The sequence below is a fragment of the Myxine glutinosa genome, chromosome 6 (genome assembly GCF_964187855.1).
Source record: "Myxine glutinosa chromosome 6, kmMyxGlut1.1, whole genome shotgun sequence".
In the NCBI taxonomy this organism is placed as follows: domain Eukaryota; kingdom Metazoa; phylum Chordata; class Myxini; order Myxiniformes; family Myxinidae; genus Myxine; species Myxine glutinosa.
Genome location: NC_136266.1, coordinates 55,141,621 through 55,165,237, shown reverse-complemented (window position 1 = coordinate 55,165,237; position 23,617 = coordinate 55,141,621). Strand labels below are relative to the sequence as shown.

Genomic DNA, 23,617 nt, shown 5'->3' with positions numbered 1-23,617 from the left:
TTGTCCCTGTAATCTAAACCTTCCGCAATTGTAATAACAACCTTTGAGAACCGTATCCCTGGTGTCGTATTGTGTGATTGTAATCCAGCCGGGTGTCTTCTTTTTCTTATTGAGCCAGCATAGCGCGATTAGTCAACCCCGGGTGCAATCGGGGTAACTTGTACGGATACGGCGGCCATCCCGCTCGGCCCACCATACCATCAAAGTCGTATCTGTAACAATTGGTGTCGAGGAGTGGAATTCGAACCCGGGACTAAATTAGTTAGGCCCAAATTTTGGGAGGGAAAATCGATTCGGAGCGCGTTTCCCGCGCGAAATTATAACGGCGAAATTTCAATTTGTTTTACGAAAATAAAAAAAATAAAAACCGAGTTTTGCAAGTCGCGCTATGGCGGATCAAGACGGCTGGGGTCCGGTAGGGGAGAGTGAAGCAGGGTCGGTCCAGGACCAAATTGAGGGACATGAGGAGAGCGAAGCAGTGAGGGCGGCAGGTTCGCAAAATAGCGCCGTCACGCACGAAGTAGCGGGCGCGCAAAATGGCGCGCTCGCTCACGTGGTTGAAGGGTCCCAAAATAGCGGCGCCGCGGAGGGCGAGCCTGCGGTGGCGGCTGGGGACGCTGGGCAAACCGGGTTTGACCTCAGATTATTCTTGACCCAACTGAATGCAAAAATGGATAGGATGGAGGGCCAAATGAGGGTTGATAGTGGGCGATTAGAGGGCCAAATGGGGGTAATGAGGGACGAAGCGAGGGCTCGGAGTGAGCAATTGGGGGTAATGAGGGACGAAGCGAGGGCTCAGAGTGAGCAAATGGGGGTAATGAGGGACGAAGCGAGGGGTACCAGTGAGGGATTAGACAATAATTTTAAGGGATTAGACAATAATTTTAAGGGATTAGACATGAAATTTGGGAAATTAGACGATAGATTAGGGGAAATACAGGAGGGGTTAACGGGGGTAGAAAACAGAATGGCCGCTCAAGAGAATCAAATGGAAGGGATGCAAAAAGGGTTAGAGGGGTTAGAAAACAGTATGGAAGGCAAATTGAGGGACATGAGGGACCAAGCGGAAAGGGAAGTTAAACAAATGGAGCAGCAGATAGAGGGGGTCAGAATGGGGGTAGAAACCAAACTGGATGCTCACAGGGAGGAAATGGAGCAGATGAGGGTGGCATCTGGGCAGGAGATGCAAGTGATGGGAGAGGAGATCAGAAGAGGAGTGAGTGAGGAGGTCGGAGGAGTGCGCGAGGAGGTGAGGCACTGTAAGGAGCGCATGGAGAAAGAGGTGAGAAAGGGGACTGTAAAATTGCAAGGTGGTATAGAGGAGTTGACGCTGGGAGTAGAACAACTGACAGTGGGACAAAAGGAGTTGGGGGACCAGGTAAAGAAGAACACAGCGGTAATAGAGGGTTTAAAATCGACACAGAAGGAGATGAAAAAGGACGTAGGGGTAATTAAAAAAGAGTGCCAGACGGTACATGAGGACCTGACGAGGAAAATGGACAAGGTGGTAGAGGTAATGGAGGTTAAAGAGCGGGAGGTGCGGGAGCACATAGAAAAAAATAAAGTGGAGTTAGAGGAAGAACTTAAAGGGGCGCACGAAGAGATGAAGGAGATGAAGCAAAAATTAGAAGAAGTGGAAGAAGGGGTGAGCGAAATTAAGAAGCGACGGAGAGAGGATAAGAAAGAGATAAAGGAGGAAGTAAAAGAATTGGTCCAAAGTCTGTGTTCGGATCGTGATGATGTGCTCATTAACCGGATGAGGGATTCGCAGGTGATGGAGGAGAAGCGAAGAGGAAGAGGACCCGGTGTAAGTGGTGACCAATATGGTCGTGCGTATGATGCGCCGGGGGATTTAAGAAGCTTGGGGGTCGAGATAGACCCGGGTGTTCGTGAGAGGCCGTTGGTGAAGTGTGCGACAGGTCTGGTGTGCGAAAGAGGAGGTGTGCGAGAAAGTCCGACTCTGGGGTGTGTGAGGAAAAAGTGCGTGCCAAGGAGTGAGGGTGCTGGCGAGAGTGAGTCGGTCGTAGCGCGTGTGCGAGGGGGCACATGGAAGCGCGGTGTGGTGAGTGTTACAGAGGATGTAACGGGAGAGTGTGCGCGAGGAAGGTGTGTGACGGACAGGTGCATGGGGAAAGAGTGCGCTGTCAGAAGTAAGGAAGAGTGTCCACCTGTGGTGAGTGTTACAGAGGGTGTAACGGGAGAGTGTGCGCGAGAAAGGTGTGTGACGGACAGGTGCATGAGGAAAGAGTGTGCTGTCAAGAGTAAGGGTGAGTGCGCTGTCAGGAATGGAGGTGAAAGTAGTGAGAGTGACATGGAGCGTGAGTTAGTTGTGACAGGTGAGCGAGGATGTACACCTGGGATGGAAGGATGCACACCTGGAATGGTAGAGCGTGAGTGGGAATGCACGCTGGAGTTGGTGGTGAGGCACGTGGTTGGGTGTGCGAATGAGAGCACACCTGTGATTGTCACAGAGGAGGTGACCGAGGAGGGGGCGCGAAGAGGTGTATTGGTGAGGTGTGCTACCAACGAGTGTGTGCCAAAGTGTTCGGTGGTCAGGTGTGTGACCAAGTCGATGGGCGGAGTGAGTGTACCGGGGTGTGTAAGGAAAGGTACGAGGAGAATGGGAACGGCTGCATGTATGAGCACGAAAGGGGTAGCGTATGCATGTAAGCCTGCAGGTGAGGCGTCGACGATAACCGGGTTAAAGGTTAGGTCGACTTTTAGCCGAAGCGGGCCCTCGGTGCGTGCCGGGCCTCGCTTTGAACGGCCGCGTCCAGGCTCCACTAGGTGGAGCGGGCAGCTGGATAGGAAGGGTCGTTATGGCGACCACGTTTTGTTGAGACGTGCCGGCAGGTCGAGATCGGGACATTGGATGGCTCCACGCCGAGGTGGTGCGTGGGATCTCGGCCCGGGTAAGCCCCCGTCCCTGCCCCGAATGCCGGACGCATCCAGCCGCTGGCACAAGACAACTAGCATCCATTGCTTGGCTTTACGAAGCCGGGCTTTGGACAGGGATTGGCGCACCGAGAGGTATTAGTGAGTCGACTGGGTGATGAGGTTAGTGTTTTGGCCCCGAAATTAGAAAAAGGCGAAATTTGATGATTGGCAGAGGATTGGCAGAGTGATGATTGGTAATGGTACAGTGATTGGCAGATGATTGGCAAATTTTTAATTTGTTGAAATTTGATGTGCAAAATTGGTAGTGAGAGACCCCCGATGTGGTGGGATGGCAAATCCACCATCCCTCACAGGTGGGGGGCAAAGGAGCAATAGCTTATGGGGTGTATGGCAGTGAAAACTAGCCCGGGTGGGTTAGGTTATATTGATAGGGATCTAGAGAAGATGACATTAGGTAACGTTAAGTTTAGTTAGTGACTGATACCTGTAGTGGGGACGCAGGTAGATTAGTGTGGATGATAATGACGTGGGAGCGCAATAGTTTAAAGGGACGACTGGGAAGCGCAAGTTTCAGAAGGGAGTAGTTAGCTGAGATGATGCCGTGTTTGTGAGAATTGAACAGGTGTGATTGCACAGGTGTGCAACTGGACAGGTGTGTGGAGCAGTGTATGAGTAGTGAGTGTGTGGATCAGCGCGAATGCGCTTGGGGAGAGAAGGGTGCAGGTGGCACCAGGTGGGAGAGCACAGGTGTGCAAGTACAGGTGTGTGGAGAGAGTTGGAGTAAGTGGTACGGAGTGGTGTGCATGGTGCGAAGGTGTGGATGGGGGAAGAGTGGACCCCTTTCACGAGTACCCGGGGCGGGTAGTGTAAGTGTTAGGTAGAGGGTGCAGGTAAATTGTGGTTGGATATTGGCATTTGTGGTGCGGTTGCAGAATGGTGTTGTGAATGGGTGCATTAGTGTTGTGGAAATGGCTGGGCGTGTAGCCTGTTAGTGTGTGTAGTTGGTTGGGCACTCCACCACTGTGAGGATGTCGGCCAGGTGAGGCCGCAGGTGGGCTCTGGGAGCCGGTAGTTGTGAGTGGGTGCCTGAGGATCCCGGGTGTGGATCGGGCAGCCCAGTGCCAGAGAGGGCACGGAGTGGGGAGAGAGCCAGAGGGCCTTCCCCAGGTAGTTAGGTTAGGGTGAGGAGCAGGTAAGCTCGGAGGCAACTGCAGTGGTGGAGGTGTGCAGGTGGGTAGACCCACTGGGAGAGGTACACGCCGCAGCCCAGAAATTGTGCGAGGGCACCGGGAGATGAATCGGGGGAGTGAGACCCCAAATTGAAGAGCACCACAGTTTGGCCAATGGGAATTGGTTTTTAGAACCCATAGTGTAAGAGGGCCAATGGTTTGGCCGGAGAAAGCCCCCGGGTAGTGTAAAGTTGTTAAAGTCATTTAGGAGATAGTTAGGATTGATGAACCTGTCGCACCATACGCAGCCACTTACCTGTGGTGATGATGATGACTCCACACCTGTGTTTTCTTTGTTTGTGTCGCAGAAATGAGAATTGCTGTGTGGATTGTGAGACGCATCACGACGTGGATGAGACATTGGGGTGATTCCATCTCTCCCTCCTTAGGAGGGACTGATGATGAATTGGTGATGGCAAATTTTGATGTGCAGTTGGAGATGGCAAATTTTGATGAGAGTTGAAAATGGCAAATTTGATTGGTTAGGAGGGAGAGAAGACGAATTTGGTATATGGGAGGAACGGGGAAGACAGTAGGGATGTTGTTGATTTGTAAAGTAGATGTTTATGAGTAGGGTTGTGTTTTGTGGATGCAGTAAGGGGTAAGGGAGGGGCCATGTAGGTTACCTGGTGGGGGGGGCGTACGATAGGAACGTACCTGTCTCACCTGGTTCCCATGTGCCCCCAGTGTGCATTACCTTACATTGCGTGCACTTTTGCGCCCTTACCACCTTACTCACTTGTCTGCTTCTTTTGTCTCCCACCTCTGAGGATCTGGCTTTGGGGCAGAGAGAGAGGAGAGAGAGGTGCTGGCGACGCAGTTGTGGGCCTGCACTTTCGCTGTTCGCTGCCTGGATCGGTACACCATATGGACCGCAATGTTTGTGGCCACCCACAATGGACCGCAGTTCGTTTGCGGCCAAGCACCACCCGGGGATGGACCTATGGATCAACGTGGCACCTATGCCATACAGGTGAACCACTAATAGTTAACACCACCAAGTGCACCACAAGAAGAGCAAGAGACACCTGCAGGGTTAGGGGTTGTTGAAGTTATTTTTATTCCAATGAACAATGGTGACTGCACCGATTGGTGGTGGGGTGGTGCTGTTGATGCTCGGGAAAGGGTGCTCTGCACGTTATTAAAGGCCGTCGGCCACAGAGCACTCGTGGGTTGGTGTATCGATGTTGGCAAGCGCGCTCTCTCTATGCATAACATCTGCATGTGTTCCTCCAAAGACAGGTCCTGGATCGTAGTGTAAATATCAGCGTAGTCTTGTAAATAATGCTCCCTACCGGCTGTATGTTTAGTTTGAGGATTCTTTCCGGATTCGGTTATCCTGTGGGTGTGTTTCTGAGAGGAGAAGGGTGCAACGTCGCAGGGGGACATATTTACTCATTTGTGAATATCTATAAAACTGTCGCACTCAGGGTAGAGTTAATAGTAGAGGGAACTACATTGCGTGCCACACTAAAGTAGGTAAAAATTTATCGGGTCGGGACGCCCCGAGGGTAGAGAAGGGTGCAATGTTGCGAATATGGAATTTGACCTCCATATCCGCTTGTAAATATTCCCCTATCTTCTCCGATACTCCCCAACTCTCCCCTTACCCCATTCCCTAGTCCCATTGTCTGTAAACAACACCCATTAGAGCCGATCTTCCCCTTCATTCCCCCATTAAATGTCGTGCCCAGGTCCCCCGCACCACACGTAGACAATTATAGGACATCTTGCTAGTTATTCTTAATCTATGTCAGTTAAGGACTTGTTTCCATTAATTATGACTCTTCGTTGCACCAGAATGTGATGATATGGCACCAGTAGGAGTTTAGGACCTTCCCATACCTCCCCGCATCTCTTCCCATCATCTCAAGCTCCAACAACAACCACAACAACAGCGGCTTTGCGTCCTCACTCCGGCTCGGTTGGCCGCCATTGAACATGTGCTCGACGGGGTTACCCAGAAGGGGGCTCCCTGTCGGCCCCTCGTCAAGGGCGGAGCCGGTAACCCCCGCACCCAATGAGAAGCCATGGGCCGATGCCATATGGGGCGGAGCTAACGAGCGAGGGCGTGACTCCCCGCCGGATATACGCGGCCCCGCGCCGGACGTGACGTCAGATGCGCCCCGAGCTTGGAAGGAAAAGACGCCACCCTCCCGAGCGCTGAGCGACCTCCCCAGCTTGAGACCAAAGTCGCGACCCACAAGCGCTGTGATACCTTCACGCATCTCTGGACACCACCGTACGTGATCCTGCCCTGAGCACAGGTGCACCTGGAGCGATCGCTACCCGCTTTCCTGGCCATCAAACCCCGTGTGAGTGAGCCTTGTCCCGCGTTTACCTGTCGTCTGTCCGGGGATAATATAAGTGTGTTTAAGTGCCCACCTTCCTATGTTTCCCTCTTGTCCCTGTAATCTAAACCTTCCGCAATTGTAATAACAACCTTTGAGAACCGTATCCCTGGTGTCGTATTGTGTGATTGTAATCCAGCCGGGTGTCTTCTTTTTCTTATTGAGCCAGCATAGCGCGATTAGTCAACCCCGGGTGCAATCGGGGTAACTTGTACGGATACGGCGGCCATCCCGCTCGGCCCACCATACCATCAAAGTCGTATCTGTAACAGTATATAACCAAAAAACATGGGTGGACAGTGAAGCCTCCATGAGGTGAAGCTTCGACCAACCCAAGTGAGTACGTCTATTAAGTATGTACCGTTTGAACGCAAGGTGGACCATGAGTATGGCTATCAAGTACGTATTATTGTACCAGGACTATGTCTTTTAATGATGTAATATTGGAACATACCTTTTAAATCTTTAGACCCTGAACAGACATTTTAGACCCCTTTACACAAACATATACAGTCTTCTTGCAATATACAGACTATACCTTTTTCAGCAAGTGATGGGCAAACTCCACCCACAGTTTCAACATAATTTTCATATTAGCTCACTGAATTGGTTCTCCAATCAAAAGCTAGAAGCCTATTGTTTTGATATCAAAGGGTCAAAAGTCAAAATCACACAAAACTATCAATTTCCATCCTGTTGACTTGAAATTTGAGCAGCAGCAATTTTATATTGGGTAACTAAAAATCAGAATGATCAATTTAGCCATCAATGGTTTCCATGACAACAATTTCACCACATTATAATCAAATGGGACATTTTGAGATTTTAATATCGTCACACCTCAGAAAATTTTCAAAATGTACAATTAAAACGCACACAGCTTATTTGTACGCATGTGTAGTACATGTGTGTAAAACATGGTCAAAGTTAGTCAAAGGTCAAGGCCATCCAAAACATGAAAAAAGCACCTACCTATTAGGCCACAGTTAGAAAATTTACCAGCCAAATTTGTTATGGACAACATTCAATCATGTTAAACACTTGATGGATCAAATTTTCGAAATTGCCAAATTGCTGTTTCCACGGAAACTATTGTTTATTTTTTATTTCCCAAGTATTGTGCAATGCCCGACATCTTTCTTATTTATGTGGTTGATTTGTATGTACTCCTGAACCACGGGATGGAATGAGTTGAAAACTGGTGGTTGTACTCACGGGTACAACATGGAGGTGGTTAAATGTTAATGGGGTGCACAGGGAGGTTTTAGGTGGTTAAAAATAATTAAGAATCCCGGGGGTTCTGGGTGTGGGGGGAGGATCCCAATTCTCTCTTTGTAATGGTGTATAGTATAGTGCCGCCTAGTGGGAGAGGGTATTACAAGTCATACTCTCCTGATTGTGATGTACCATATTCTGGAACAGAGCATCGGTGCTCCCGAATCAGTTTATTGGTAAGTTATATTCTGTGGTTTGCCATTGCCTTTCCCAGCAGTATCTATGGCATAAATTTGGAAGTTTTTCAGGGTGATGGCAATTGCTCGCCTACTCTTCACAAAAAAACACCATGGGATCTTTAACAACCAATTAGTGCCAGCAGACGGGATGCCCAGTTTAACGTCCAACCGAGAGACGGTACACACATTGATGCATCAATCTGCTTGTGAAACACCGGGAAGAGAGTTTATAGGTGGGCTGAGATGCAAACCCAGGCTAGACAGCTTCGGGGTAAGTGTGCATACCTCTAGGCCATACTGCCAACCAATAAGTCATACTAAAATATGTCAATTCTGAGGGAATCAACCAGTCCATAATCCTGGAAGAATTAACCCACCTGTACGAATGGGTTATTTTTTATTAATATTAAAATAATATTAATACGATGAGAGGGGTGATTTTGAGAGATGTAAAAGTTTATAAACAAATCTAATGCAAAATCTGACCTTGCTTTTCAATCATGAAATGAGAGAAATCAGGTCCAAATGAGTGGAAAACTGCAATTCTCAGTTGAGTTAAAAATTTCACATCAGCAATTAAGTTCCTGAGTTTTGTTTTCAGCAGACAATGTCATTTCATCCAAGTGAGTTGAAGCAAACAATGATAGCAAACTGGCACAAACTCTGTGCACTTGAGGGTAACGAGGACATCAAAATCATTTCTGACAATTCTCTTCTCTAATCACCCAAAGGCAAAGCAAGAATAGCTTTCTCGAGCATGCACAATTATTCAACTATGATTGCAGAGGTTCTGACCACATAAATGGAACATGATGTTTGTGATGTAATTTATAATGAAATGAAACAAACCAATTTTTTTTAAAAATAACATTCCAATATGAAACAAGAAAAAGCAATCAGAGATTGCAGACCCTCGCCAGGATGCGTTCTCAGTGGTTTTTAAGGCTTTTGTGTTAAAAAACAAATATGGCGGCCGAAACACATGACCTTTATATACCAAAAGCTTTTTTGATTTCAACAATGTTCTGGAAGAAATGGTGCATTATTTGAAACAAGTGCAAGGGTGCCAATATTTTTGGCCACGACTGTACGATCTTCACAAAACATTGTACTCAATCGCTCTCCAGGGGAAAAAAAAAAACCAGGCAGTTTATAAGTTTATAAGCCTAAAGGCCACCGATCTGGTTTTATTTGTGGTCAAATTTTTTTTATCTGAACATAGCCCTCAAACACAGCCCTTGTGATAGTAGAAAAACATTTTTCTGTTTGAACAAACCACTCCAAATGAGGCATGTTGGATACAAACTTCATCCTTCAGAACCAACATAAAAGATTGCATTATTTATTGATTAAAAATTTAAACAAACCATTATTTAAATATTGTTTTAAAATCATACAAGAAAGACATTTAACAAAAAAAAAAAAAACGCAAACCTGTGCTCGCATCATTATCTTGTACGTGTTCATGGATTCATCTGCATCCAGCTTAGGAATAGTCACGCTGACAATGACCTGCACAAAAACATTACCATAAAAAGACACCTTCAAAATGACAAATTGCTGCACCATTTTTACTAAATAAAACCATGGAAGCAGTTAAAAAAGTCAGGTGGTTTGGAAATGATAACAAAAAACTTTTTATGATATGTTCAGGTCTGATCACATTTTGTAAATAGTTTAAACACTGAATTGGCTGTTCGTGCAAAAAACAACCAATTTTCAAATAGACAGTGTACAGCATTCGGTTAAACTGGGCATTGGAAACCAATTGAAATTTGACTGAATTTTTTTGTACTTTAATTAAGCATCGACATCTTGCCATATTAAATAAGGCAATTATTTGTATGTGTATGTATGTGTGTATGTGTCTATACATCTGGAAATCAGAGGAAAACAAAAAAAGGGCTGTGCAGACCTCCACCAAATTATGCATACTTGTTGGTAGTGCCGAGGTTTAGGTCATGGGCACAATCTCTGCTTGGTATGGGTCTGCCCGGTTCTACTTTCCCAGTACTTCTCTTGAAGACATTTGAGTTCGTTAAAACAAGCTTGCCTGGTTCTTCTGTGACTGCATGTGTGTGTATCCGACTATCCGTCCGCATGCAACGGCAGTTTTTATTGTTATGCAAGGATTTATTTGTTTATTATCAAATTTGATTGTCTGCTTTGTTGACTAGATCCATTATTTGTTATGCCTCATGCCCACATCTTTTTATGAAATAAATCATAATTTATTAAGGTCGTGCATGTTTGTTCCACAATCCGCCTCCCACAAGTACGGCAGTCATTTCAGCGACATTGGTTTATCCACAGAGATCTAAATTAGGTTAAAACCCTGATAACCGACATCAGATTAGCCTATACTCAAAATCGGATCGCCCGCCTCCGTTTGGGCATGCGACAGTCTCCAAATTGACATTAAGCCGGCCATCTGTGAAGCCAATGCATTTCTTCTCACCTGACTCATTATTAACAGTCATGATGGGGAGTGGGGAAGGTGGCAAACGCTCAATGTGTTTGGCCAGCACCACAACATGGGTGTTTTCCTTTCACACATTCTACTGAAGCACAACCCTTTATTGCTCTACTAACACATTCAGGCAATATCGTTGAGAAAGTATCGTTGAGAGAGAGGAAGACAAATGATGAATTGCGAAAGATGATGGGAATAGAGCCTGTGATTGATGCTGTGAAGAGGAACAGGTTGAGATGGTTTGGTCATGTGTTGAGGAAGGATGAAGGTGACTGGTTGAGAAGAGTGATGGGGATGAATGTGGAAGGAAGTAGAGGACGGGGAAGACCGAGAAAGACTTGGCTTAGGATGGTGGAAGAAGAAATGCGGGCAAGGAGGTTAACAAGGAGAGATGCAGAAAATAGGGCAAAATGGAGAAGATGGTCATGGGGACCGCAAGGCTAACCCCCGCTCTAGCAGGGAAAATGGCCTTAAAATGCCTGTTGTTGTTGTTGTTGTTGTTGTTGTTGTTGTTGTAACACATTCAGGCAATACTGCTGCAATGTTACTGGGTCACAAGTTTGAAGGATTCCAAAGTCCATTCATGAGTCAAAGGCAAAATATAACAATAAATAAATACTTTGTCACCAGTAGCTGGAGGTAATTTAAGAGAATGTAGGCAGCATTGATATATTAATCAGAAAACAAATAACATATGTAAGAACCCTTAAATAGAGCATAAATAGGAGGATCAATACGTTGTCACCCTTGCCAGAAGGAATTGCTTTTCAATGATACTATGTCTTCAGACTGACCTACAAAGAGCAATCAACCATCAGATTTCAACCCAGACAGTTCAGACCAGGTTTTATCAGTGGTATGAGGACAACCACCATTCTGTATCCATCTGACAGTGAGCCATTGACAGCAGTACATGCAATGGATGACATCACAACTGGAGGGTGAACAGTGGGCATCATGCTATTTTCATCGAAGAGTTTAGATTCTGCCTGCTGAAGGACAATGGACGTGCTGAAGCTTGGAGTTTGTGGCTGTATCCATCCTGTGCACCTCCACCCCACTTACCCCCCCCCCCCCTTCCCGGGTCCTCCCCTTGCCCTCATTCTTCCCCACATTGCTTATTTCTCCCAAGGCTCTCTCTATTTTGTCCCTAAACCCAGCTAACATGTGTCCGCCCCTCCCCAACTCACCCGCTCTCTTATTACCCTTCTATTCATTCTGTTACATCCTGATCTGTTCTGTGCGCTAGCTCCTCTATGAGCTTTGACTCTGTACTAGGGCATTGCCCGTACGTGGGTGCCCGTTCCTTGCTAAAAAAAAAAAAAAAACGCTACCCGTACGCGATTATTTTAGTGTTAATGGCCAATTATTCAATTAGCGCCAACGTATTTTGGCTGTTTGCAATTTAATCGCAAGGAAAAGTAGAAAGAGAAGAGGGAAAAAAAGAAAAGCCTTGCCTTGCTGCAAACATCTGCTGCAAACAACAACAACAGTGAAGTCTTCACTGTCCGGAAGTTGGCATATCGCAGTTACGATTATTTTAGTGTTAATGGCCAATTATTCAATTAGCGCCAACGTATTTTGGCTGTTTGCAATTTAATCGCAAGGAAAAGTAGAAAGAGAAGAGGGAAAAAAAGAAAAGCCTTGCATTAACGCATTAACGCTTGCATTGCATTAACGGTTCGGCACACGTGATAGCTCGCTGCTCTCTGATTGGTTGAAGCGTTTTTTGGACATAGCTCGGTAAGTACTTCTCCGATTAATTTAAAACCTTGAAAAGGCACATCCTCGGGTCCCCAGCAATATACCTGGCAAGTTTCAAGTATATCGGACCCGTGGTTGTCGAGAAACAGCGGTCACAGACAAACACACAGACACACAGACACACAGACACACAGACACACAGAGATTGCTGGAATTATAGATAGATATAAAGAAAGCCAGGTTAGCCAGAAACAATGTAACTCAAGCTACACTCCAGCGCTCACACTTAAATCGCCAGGGGTGATGTCAATCCGATGCAGTTTTGTTTTTTAACTCGCCCTCTGTTAGCTGGGTAACTTGGAGAAGATGAGAAGACACAAAACACCTAGACTGTAGGCAGACACAGACAACACATCACAGGAATGTTTATTCCAAAATTTGAAGTTGATGAAAATGGTGTATTCCCAAACGCTGCGTCACTCTATATCACAATAAGACAAATTTTGACATTACATGAAAGGCACAAATAATTTTTGACACAATCTAAACAGATTCCTGCCATCGACGGTTTTCATAAGTGACAACAAACTGTGCAGATTGTCAAATATAGGATTTTGATTCAAAATTCGAACTCCATTTCATTTTCCTCCATATTTGGGAGACATAAGCCACAATAGTTTGACCTTGATCTGATGATTACTTGACAGGCTGTGCCTGCAGCTTATAAAAACTCTCTCTCTCCTGAATCCTCAGCTCCACTTCTTCTTCTCTTCCTTCTACTGAATCTCCCTAAAAATTCCACACACCTCCACTCTTTGAACCCGTTTATGGAAGTGCCTTTGGAGATGGTTCAATGTCACTCTCCATTCCAGGGCTTCAAGCAAGCAGTGCAACACAATCGTATGCCATTCCCATCCATACTACTCACATTATATTCCACTCCCTCCCCTTCCCTCTCCCAAATACAAATTATTTGCATGTTTTGGTGTATCCTCCATCCTCCCTTTCCCCATGTGTTCATTCCATCATTCCATCATGTTGTATTAAACTGTGGCTCCACCCACGGCAAGATATTACCCTTTATACCCACTGTCATTTTGTTCTTCCATAATCCGAGATTTTCGTCGACAAAAAAAAAAAAATGGCAAGTGGTTTTTGTGCCCTGTTTAATAGGAAACTTTGGAAATCTGTGGGACAGACAGACAAAAAAAACCAGATAGACAAGACATTCGCCAAACCATTATTTCAATAAATTAATTATTGCTACAGGAGTAGCACAGGAGGCCAGCCCATGTGGCAAAGAACCTTTCTGCTCTGTGATGTCTTTCCAAGATTTCCTCATTTGCATTTAAATTCCAAATATGCTTCGTAACAAGCAAGCATGCACAATGATTTGCATGCAAGTGAAAGCAAAAACCTAGCTATGTAATGTGTGCATGTAATGTCAGACTAAGAGGCTTATAAGTGTTATAACACAGCTTAGCGAAACAGCACAGCATAGCGAAAGTTACAGCACAAGATTTTCATCGTTAATTAGGCTGTCTAGAAAACCTACCACCAATTTGACTACATGCCATAAAAAATTTCAAGTATTACATTCAAAATTACAAAAAAAATTATTACAAAAAAAAATTATATTAAATATCAAATATATTATATATTATATATTATATTATATTATATATTATATATATTATATTATATATTATATATTATATTTTATATTATATTTTATATTATATATTATATTATATATTATATTATATATTATATTATATATTATATATTATATATTATATTATATTATATATTATATTATATATTATATTATATATTATATTATATATTATATTATATATTATATATTATATTATATATTATATTATATATTATATTATATATTATATATTATATATTATATTATATTAATTATATTATATTATATTATATTATATTATATTATATTATATTATATTATATTATATTATATTATATTATATTATATTATATTATATTATATTATATATTATATTTATTTTTCAGCCTGGTGTAGGCTTAGCGGTTAGGGTGCCGGCTTGGGATCCTAGGATCCTGGGTTCGAATCCCGGTCGATCGCTGAATTAACGCCAGGGGGGTTGACTCAGCCTGTCATCCTTCCGAGGTCGGCAAATTGAGTACCAGCTTGCTTGAATGAATGATCACGGTGTGTATCCCGATTTAGAATAGGTACACCGTATCCCTGCACATCGTAAGAGGCGACCAAGGGTTGGCGTCAGGAAGGGCATCCGGCCATAAAAACATTGCCTCAAACAGGGAACCATGATTGTCATGGGACCCGCAAGGCTAACCCCCGCTCCAGTGGGGAAAATGGCCTTAAAACGATCATTCATTCATTATATTTATATATTATATTTATATTTATATGTGATATATTATATTTAATTTATATATTTATATATTTATTCATATATTTATATATTTTATATATTATATTTATATATTATTATATTATATTATTATATTATATTTTATTATATTATATTATTATATTATATATATTATATATTTATTATATTATAAATATATTATATTATATTATATATCAAAAAAATTATATTACAAAAAGGCTACAACGGCACTTAATAGAGAGCATACCTCCACCAGGATGAACAGTTTCCGTTTTGTATTCCACTGGTAGGTTGGATCTGGATTCGGACCTGAACCAAAATCGAATCGGCTTGTTATTTTCACTTTGCCAACTCATCCACTTAGGTTTGTCAGAAGTCATTTACAACTTTTTGAAATATCATGCTATATATCGTTTTTGGCCCTCTCACTCAATGGTGAAGAATCACTAAAAATTTAAAATTAATGTATGCAGATCCGGATCTTCACCAAAATCCAATCATTTCCTCCTTGTCACATACCCATCCTCTCCACAAAATGTCGTCCGAATCCATCCACAACTTTTTGAGATATCCTGTTCACAGATAAACAGATAGACAAAAAGAAAGACGTCATGCAGAGCTGGATACTTGAAAAAGGCACCTCAACACCCACCAAAGAGTTGCCATGGAGACATCAAATTGTCCATTCCATTTCCATTAAGATTAAAATTGACTATCTTAATCAGAGCTCGGGTCAATTGGATGAAAATAGATTTTCAGATGAAAATTGATGACATTATAAGTTTGACCTTGAGTTGACCTTTGACCTAAAAAATAGTTGGTTTCCAAATTCAGTGACTCAAGCTGTTCAACTTTCACAGCAATCAGAAGAAAAATGACAATTTTAGAAATTTGACCTCAATATCAAAAGGCTTTTCAGTTGTGACTACCTCTACAACTTGATAAAGTTTCATGAAGATCTGTTTAGAATTATGACCTGGAGGCAACTGACAAACAAACAAACAAACAAACACACAGACAGAATAACAAAGTTGACCGACCAATATACTTGAAAAATCTATTTTGCAAGTAACAAACAAACAAACAAGTAACAAACATTGCCTCAAACTGGGAACCATGATTGTCATGGGGCCCGCAAGGCTAACCCCCGGCTCTAGCGGGGAAAATGGCCTCAAAACGATCATTCAAACAAACCGACATGAGTGAAAACATAACCTCCATCCACCTTCGATGGCGGAAGTAATTAATAGACTATGAACTATGATGTAAAACACCAGCAATTGGGCAACCTACTACTACGACTACAAGACGGGTCAATAAACGACCCCAGTCTAGATGGTCCAAAGATAAGTGCGCTACGTGTGCACCATCCTGTGTGCTACTACTGTGAGCCCACCAATGTCTCTCTCGATGTCCACCAATGTATGCAGGACACCTAGTTTAATATGCACCCGAGGTGTGGAGCACTTTGTGATGCAACAACTTACCTGTGAAGCACCAATCCTACAGTTTATAGTCGGGCCATGCATCGACCCGAGGCTAGACAGTTCAAATGCAAGTGCGCTACGTTTGCACCATCCTGTCTGTCACCAATTGAACACCACAATCTCCAGCAAAACCTGACTTATTGAGTAACCCCTCTGCCAGCAAAGAGATGATCTAATAATCTTGACCCTTCCTATCAGCTAAGAGGAACATAACCAACAGAAGATTTAAACAGACATGGACCTGAGACTGCACCTCAATTCATGTACCTGTACAGACATGTACCTCAATTATGCCTTGCATGCTTATTTTCAAGGCACAGTACAGACCTGTTGAAAATTATAATGATGAACATTTACCTGATATACAACTGACTGCTGCTGAAAGTGTTAAAAAGGTGGCTACAGCATCAAGGAGATTTTCCATTGCAAAGTGTTTGTCAGCAGAAAAAAAAAATCAAGGTACCGTAAAATGGGGTGAATAGGGACAGCAAGGTGTATCGGGACACAAACTGAAAAAAAGTTCGGAAACTGTTTTCGCTGAAAATTGATAACCATCCTGATTTGTTGATATTTGGGTTGAAAGTGTTCTCTTGTTTTTTTAAAAAGCAACTTATAGTCCCTATTAACCCCATATATGGGTTAAATAGGAATAAATAGGATTTTCATGGCTGTCCCTATTCACCCCGTTTGACGGGTGAATAGGGACAGTCACTAATACAAAAAAATAATAATCAAGAAACAATCCTGAGTTTCCAACTTATTGCTAAATTGATAGCTCAGATGGATGCACATAATATGCACCCATAATATAAACCACGGTGCCAATGAAAAAAAATATGGGATAAAAAGTTTCTCCAAACTGTCCCGATTTCTTGATTATTATTTTTTTGTATTAGTGACTGTCCCTATTCACCCGTAAAACGGTGTGAATAGGGACAGCCATGAAAATCCTATTTATTCCGATTTAACCCATATATGGGGTTAATAGGGACTATAAGTTGCTTTTTAAAAAAACAAGAGAACACTTTCAACCCAAATATCAACAAATCAGGATGGTTATCAATTTTCAGCGAAAACAGTTTCCGAACTTTTTTTCAGTTTGTGTCCCTATTCACCTTGCTGTCCCTATTCACCCCATTTTACGGTAGCTCATGTACAAAAATCTAAACTTGTCTGAGATAAATACAAAGCAACCAAAAACACGATTTAGAAATAATAATAATAATAAATCAAGTACCTTGCCCTTCATGTCCATTGCTAGGAAGTCAGGCAGGGAGACATCCATTGCAGACACATTGTCTCTCACACAAAGTCGAGCTCCAGCTGCTTCCAGCACCACAAAAACATCCGAAATGAATTCGCGATGCTCGTGCTTCATCATGAGGTTTCCTGCCCAACTCGCCACCTGAGACAACAAGAGGTTAGTCAGGTAACCAAGTAGCATTTGACACATCTCGCAAACAAACACACAAACAAAAATTCTGCAACGCACATTTCTCACTGCATGATTCGCCACTTTTTTGAGATGAAGTGCCAGGACAGGAAAAGACTTCGACTCGTGGGCATTATCCTTCAGGGAGCCAATGAGATGTGCAAGTGTCACGCTGGATTGAACTGTAAGGCCTGTTGTGCTGAGGTCAACAGAATTAAGGTCAGGCACTGCCTTCACATCAATGTAGACCTCATATGGCTCATCATTCTTGTAGACACCTGCCATAACAAGAAAAGAAGGAGGAGGTTGCTTGTTTCTCTGTGATTCCACAGGAAATAGAAACAGGAGACAGCAGGGAACAAAATAACACAAGAGATGTGTGAGGTACCTTTGCTGGTGTTTCCACACACTAATTTGTATTTTTTCGCCATATTCTTATGCAGCAGGGCCAGCAGGTCCAGCAGGCTTGAGACTTGGTACCATTCCGCACCTCCAGCAGAAAATCTCTTCCTTAAACCGAGCACTGATCCCCTATCAGCACGGTGGCAGAGCTCACCTGAATGTGGACAAACTTTCAGGTCCTGTTTGAAGAGCACAATGATGATTTCAATTAAAGGGAGGAGGGGCTTGTTCCACCCCTAGCCTTCGGAGCATTAAGACCAGTGTACAAAATTAATGATGGCCACCGCGGTGGATGCCCTGTTGTGTGACAGCGATGCCATTCAAACAATGGCCGCATTCAAGGCTACTTTGCCATAAATTGCTATTTTTTAAGATTAGCATGCAAATACTTAATGCTATTTGTTTTTTTTGTTTTGTTTTTTCATACAGAGTCAAGGCTCTTGGAGCAACAAGAACAAAGAACGGATAAGGACGTAACAGAACAAAATTAACAGAAGGAGATGGGGGTGGGGGGGGGGGGGGTTGAGGGACAAAATAGAGATAGACTTTGAAGATACAAGGGATGGATGAGGACTAGGGGAGAACACAGGAAGTGGACATGATGGATCTAGAAGCACACTCTCAAGAAGGAAAACAGTAAAGTTGGAAATATGTGGGCTTGGGGAGAGTTAACGGGGGAAGCAAAGATCATGGTTTTGGGTGGGGGATGATCTGAGATGGTAGTGAACAGCTATCTTGAAAACCTGGAGTTAAGGGAAGAATGATATTGGAGAAACCATGGAAGTTGATTCCACAGGCGGCAGAAGAGGAACTAATGAGTGGAGGTGACAGTGATTCAGGATTTTGGGAGTTTCACCAGAAGGGAGTTGGTGGCAGGAGCACATTTACTTGTGTAAATATAATAATAATAATAATACATTTATTTTATATAGCGCTTTTCAAGAAGCCCAAAGCGCTTTGACAGAGTACAAAAAACAAGTGCAAAAAGACAAAAATCAATAGGTAAATAATCAAAGCAAAAGGAAGGAGAAGGAGAAGAGATAGTCAGGGGTTAAATGCTGTGGGTTAAATGTTGAATGCAGTGTTGAACAGGTGGGTCTTGAGTGATGTTTTGAATGTGGTGAGTGAGGAGGAGTCTCTGATGGTGCGAGGTAGTGAGTTCCAGAGGGTGGGAGCAGCGATGGAGAAGGCCCTGTCCCCCCAGGATCTGAATTTGGTCCGGATGGGGGGGGGGGGGGGTCAGGAGGTTGGTACCAGCAGAGCGGAGGTTGCGGGTGGGAGTGTGTCTGGAGAGGAGGTCAGTCAGGTAGGATGGGGCCAGGTTATGGAGGGCTTTGTAGGTTAAGAGGAGGATTTTGTACTGGAGTCTCTGGGGGATGGGGAGCCAGTGAAGCTTATAAAGGATGGGGGTGATGTGGTCACGGGTCCGGGAATGGGTGAGTAGACGGGCAGCGGGGTTCTGAATGTATTGGAGTTTATTGGTGATTATTGAGGGTGAACCATAGAGGAGGCTATTGCAGTAGTCCAGACGGGAGGTGATGAAGGCGTGGATGAGGGTTTCTGCAGCCGTGGAGGAGAGGGATGGACGGAGACGGGTGATGTTTTTCAGGTGAAAGAAGGCTGTCTTTGTGATCTGTTTAGTGTATTTGTCGAAGGAGAGGGTTTGGTCAAAGATGATGCCAAGATTCCGGATGTGAGGGGGAGGTGGATACTGGGAAACCGTCGATGTTGAAGGCAACGTTATGGGTGGATTTGGTGAGCGTTTTTGTGCCAATGATGATTATTTCAGATTTATCATAGTTAAGTTTGAGGAAGTTGATTTGAAGCCAGGATTTTATTTCAGTGATGCAGTTTGTCAGGATAGAGTGGGTGGTGGTGGAGATGGACTTGGTGGAGATGAAAAGCTGGATGTCATCGGCGAAGCAGTGGAATTGGAGACCATGACGGCGGATTAAGTGACCAAGGGGGGACAGGTACAGGATTAAGAGGAGGGGGCCAATAACTGAACCTTGGGGGACACCTTGGGGGAGGGGAGCAGTGGGGGATTTGCAGTTATTGATGGAGATAAACTGGCGTCTGTCAGAGAGGTATGATTTAATCCAAGAGAGGGCAGTGCCGGTAATGTTAAAGGTGGTTTCAAGTCGGGTGAGGAGGATGGTGTGATTGATGGTGTCAAAGGCGGCGCTGAGATCGAGGAGGATGAGAATGTTGAGGTTGCCAGCGTCAGAGGAGAGGAGAAGATCGTTGGTGATTTTGAGGAGAGCAGTTTCAGTACTGTGGTTGGAGTGGAATCCGGATTGGAATGTTTCATACAGGTTATTGGCAGAGAGGTGATGTTTGAGTTGAGTGGCTACAGCGCGTTCCAAAACTTTTGACAGAAAGGGTAGGTTGGAGATGGGTCTGAAGTTGTTTAGGGTGTCAGGGTTTAGTCCAGGTTTTTTTCAGAATGGGGGTAACAGCAGCAATTTTGAGGGATGGTGGGACGATGCCTGTAGACAGGGAGGAGTTTATTGTTGCAGTGATAAGTGGAGAGAGAGCAGGAAGGGAGGCCTTGACAAAGCTGGAGGGGATGGGGTCAAGAGTGCAGGTGGCAGTTTTCATTCCCATGAGGAGTTCAGAGAGGTCAGTAGGGGAGACTGGGGAGAACTGAGACAGGGGTTGGCAGGATAAGGGGGGGGGGGGCAGGTGGTTTGAGGGGGAGCGGGTGCGGTGGTGGTTAAGCTGTTGTAGATGTCAATTTTGCTTTGGAAGAATGAAAGGAAGGAGATGCAGTTTTCTACTGTGAATGACTGGGTGGTGGTGTTCAGGGGGCTGAGGAGTTTGTTTATTGTAGAGAAGAGTGCTTTTGGGTTTCCAGAGCCAGAGTGGATAATTTGAGAGTAGTAGGCGGAGCGGGCGCGGGAGAGGGCATCTTTGTAGTGCTGTAGGTGGTCCTTGTAGGCTTGGGAGTGAATTGTGAGACCTGTTTTATTGCGGAGTCTTTCAAGTTGGCGAGCACGAGTTTTCATCAGGCGGAGTTCAGGGGTAAACCAGGGAGCAGAATGGGTGAAAGAAACTGTTTTGGTTTTTATAGGCGCAAGCTGGTCAAGGCAGGAGGAGAGAGTGTGGTTGTAGTAGTCAGTGAGGTCAGAAGGGGTGTGGAGGTCAACGAAGGGAGAAGTGGACATTTTTTCAGAGAGGGTGGATGAGAATGAGGTAGGTGAAAGAGCGTTTAGCTTACGGAAGTTGATAGTGCGATAATGCCTTGGTGCTGGGGTGGGGATGGTGATGGTCATAGTGATGGCTAAGTGGTCAGAGAGGGTGAGGTCGGAGCCAGAGAGATGGTGCAAAATTAATCCAGTAGAGCAGGCAAGGTCCAGAATGTGCCCACGGTTATGGGTAGGAAAGTTGACATGTTGAGTGAGGTTAAAGCAGGTGAGTAAATCAGTGAAGTCAGTGGTTATTGTGGAGTCAGTGGAGTCCATGTGGATATTGAAATCACCGAGGAGGAGGATTGAGGGGGAGAGGGAACAGAGCTGGGTCAGAAAGTAGGAGAAGTCAGACAGGAATGATGGGTGTGGTTTGGGAGGGCGGTATATGGCCGAATTTTTGATTTCCCCACCTCCCCATCCCATCTCCTTACTCCCCCTCACCACCACTCACCCACCCAACTGGGAACTCAGCTGGAAAAGAAAAATCCAGACGCGTCACTTCCACTTCGGGATTTGCTGTATGTGGATGTTGGATCGGCAAATTCCTCCTTACAATTCCTAAAAGCTAAGATCCATTTTATCTGTTATACTTTTTCGCCTGTGTTGCTTTTTGTGTTTTAGTCTAATTTTGCATGTTAAACACTGCCTTTGTTCTGCTGTATTGTTGAATTTATGTTTATGTAGATTCGGCCTTGTGTTGAGCTATCCGGCATGCAAAATCTCTTCGACCTGGTGTTGGCCTCATGGATAGGGCGGCGGGCTTGGAATCCTAAGGTCCCGAGTTCGAATCCCGTTCAGCTGTTGAATTAATACCAGGTAGCGTTGACTCCGCCTGTCATCCTTCCGAGGTCGGCTAAATGAGTACCAGGGACTGGGTCCTCTCTCAAGGAGGTTGGTGGCAGGATTTGCACTTGGGCCGCCGTAAAACCACCTTATTCCATAGCACACACAGTGGTGTGTGTCGGGATGGTGCTGATGAGTCGTCCAAGGACGCAGCAGCGTGCTGATCCAGCATATGCTCCCATATATATATATTTATTTCCTCTTCAGTCACCTCAACTTTATCGTATTCTTCTTAACTTCAAAATTATTTATATTTTCTTCTCTCCAAAAGACAAACTCATTCTGCCTGGACTTCCTTCCTTCCCTGACTATTGCGCCCTCCAATTTGATAGGCCTGAACCCTATCCTGGTGGCGGCGTATCACTTTACAACAATAACTCCATTTCTCACTGTATGTGCACTGATCTTGCACCTCACAGCCCCCAGAATTTGGCTGTGACTTCCCCTCCACTCCCACCTCTTGCTTGTCTATGTGTTGTACAATTCCCAAAACAGTGTTGACACAATCTACATCTCTCTAACAGACAACATTGACCAACGTTTATCCATTGCAACTTTCTCTTCCCTCATATGTGGTGATTGTAATTGTCACCATGCAAATTGACTGGGTGTTGGTCCCCATCTCACCAGCGACAGCACTTCAGCTAAGAACTTCCGTGACTCCATGGGACTGACTCGATCTGTAAACTTTCCACCCTGGATTTCTCCCAATGGCAATCCTCCCTTCTGGACATGCTGATGATAAACTTCCCTGCAAATGTCTCATGTTCTTCCTCTGCTCCAATAGGTTCATCTGATCATATGCTTGAGAGTCAACATCTCTAGTAATTACCAGAGAGCTGCCTCAGTGCCGGCGAGTCTGGCAGTTCACTCAGGTAAGCTGGCAAGGACTACAAGCAGCCATCTCTCTTCACGTCTAGTCTCCTATATCTACTGTCCATGATATTAACTCAGCCTGGGAAATCTTCCACAGAAACCTGCTCTCTCTTGTGCACAGATCCATCCCATCTCATCTTCAGTTATCCTACTCTTCTTCCCACCCATGGTACATTGAATCCAGTGGTGAGGCAGTTGGTCTGAAACAACTTGAATGCTGTTCCTGGAAAGGAACCACAACCGAAGACAATCTCAGATCATTACATAAAGTCCGCATCAAGTGTGTGTCCACTCTCAGGAGATCCAGAAAACAACATTTGTCCAAACTCAAGATTAAACTTTCAAACTTGTCCCCCTCCTCTAAAATTTGGTGGTGCCTTGTTAAGTTTATCTCTTGAGTAAGCTCCCCCTCCATCCATTCCCTTCCCACCATAAATGTATTTCTAGTGAAGCTTCCAAAACCCAGAATAACTGCTCACCTCCACTCATTTGTTCCACTGCTCTCTCACATGTGGAGTAAACTTCCACATTCTCTTCAATCTCATTCTTCCCTCAGATATTCAAGACAGCTGTTCACCACCATCTCAGATCATCCCCCATCCAACACCATGCTATTTTATACCTGTATTAACCCTCCCCAAGAGTTTGCTTACGTATCCATCTTGTCCACCCGATGTGTCCTACCCATCAAATCAATCCTCACGCACATCCCTTATTTGTCCAACTCTCCCTCTATTTTGTCCTTCGACCCTGCTGTTTGGCGTTTCCCTTCCCCTCCCACCCAACTTTCTATTGTTTCTTTTGTTCTGTTGTACCAGTACACATTTGCTCTTCCTCGAGCCTGGACTTTGTATAGAAAAAAAGATAAA

The 23,617-nt window shown here is 44.3% G+C and overlaps 1 protein-coding gene across 3 annotated transcripts in view; it reads right to left on the bottom strand.

The window, feature by feature from the left end:
• Nucleotides 1-23,617, bottom strand: part of LOC144892609 (uncharacterized) — a 190,255-nt gene that overhangs the window by 126,597 nt on the left and 40,041 nt on the right. For all 3 annotated transcript variants that reach the window (XM_078779851.1, XM_078779850.1, XM_078779852.1), the window contains exons 7-10: nucleotides 17,825-18,017; nucleotides 17,497-17,714; nucleotides 17,242-17,409; nucleotides 9,367-9,444 (exon numbers count right to left, since the gene is read on the bottom strand). In XM_078779851.1, coding sequence (XP_078635977.1) covers nucleotides 9,367-9,444; nucleotides 17,242-17,409; nucleotides 17,497-17,714; nucleotides 17,825-18,017 — 657 coding nt within the window. The remainder of the gene's footprint in view (nucleotides 1-9,366; nucleotides 9,445-17,241; nucleotides 17,410-17,496; nucleotides 17,715-17,824; nucleotides 18,018-23,617) is intronic.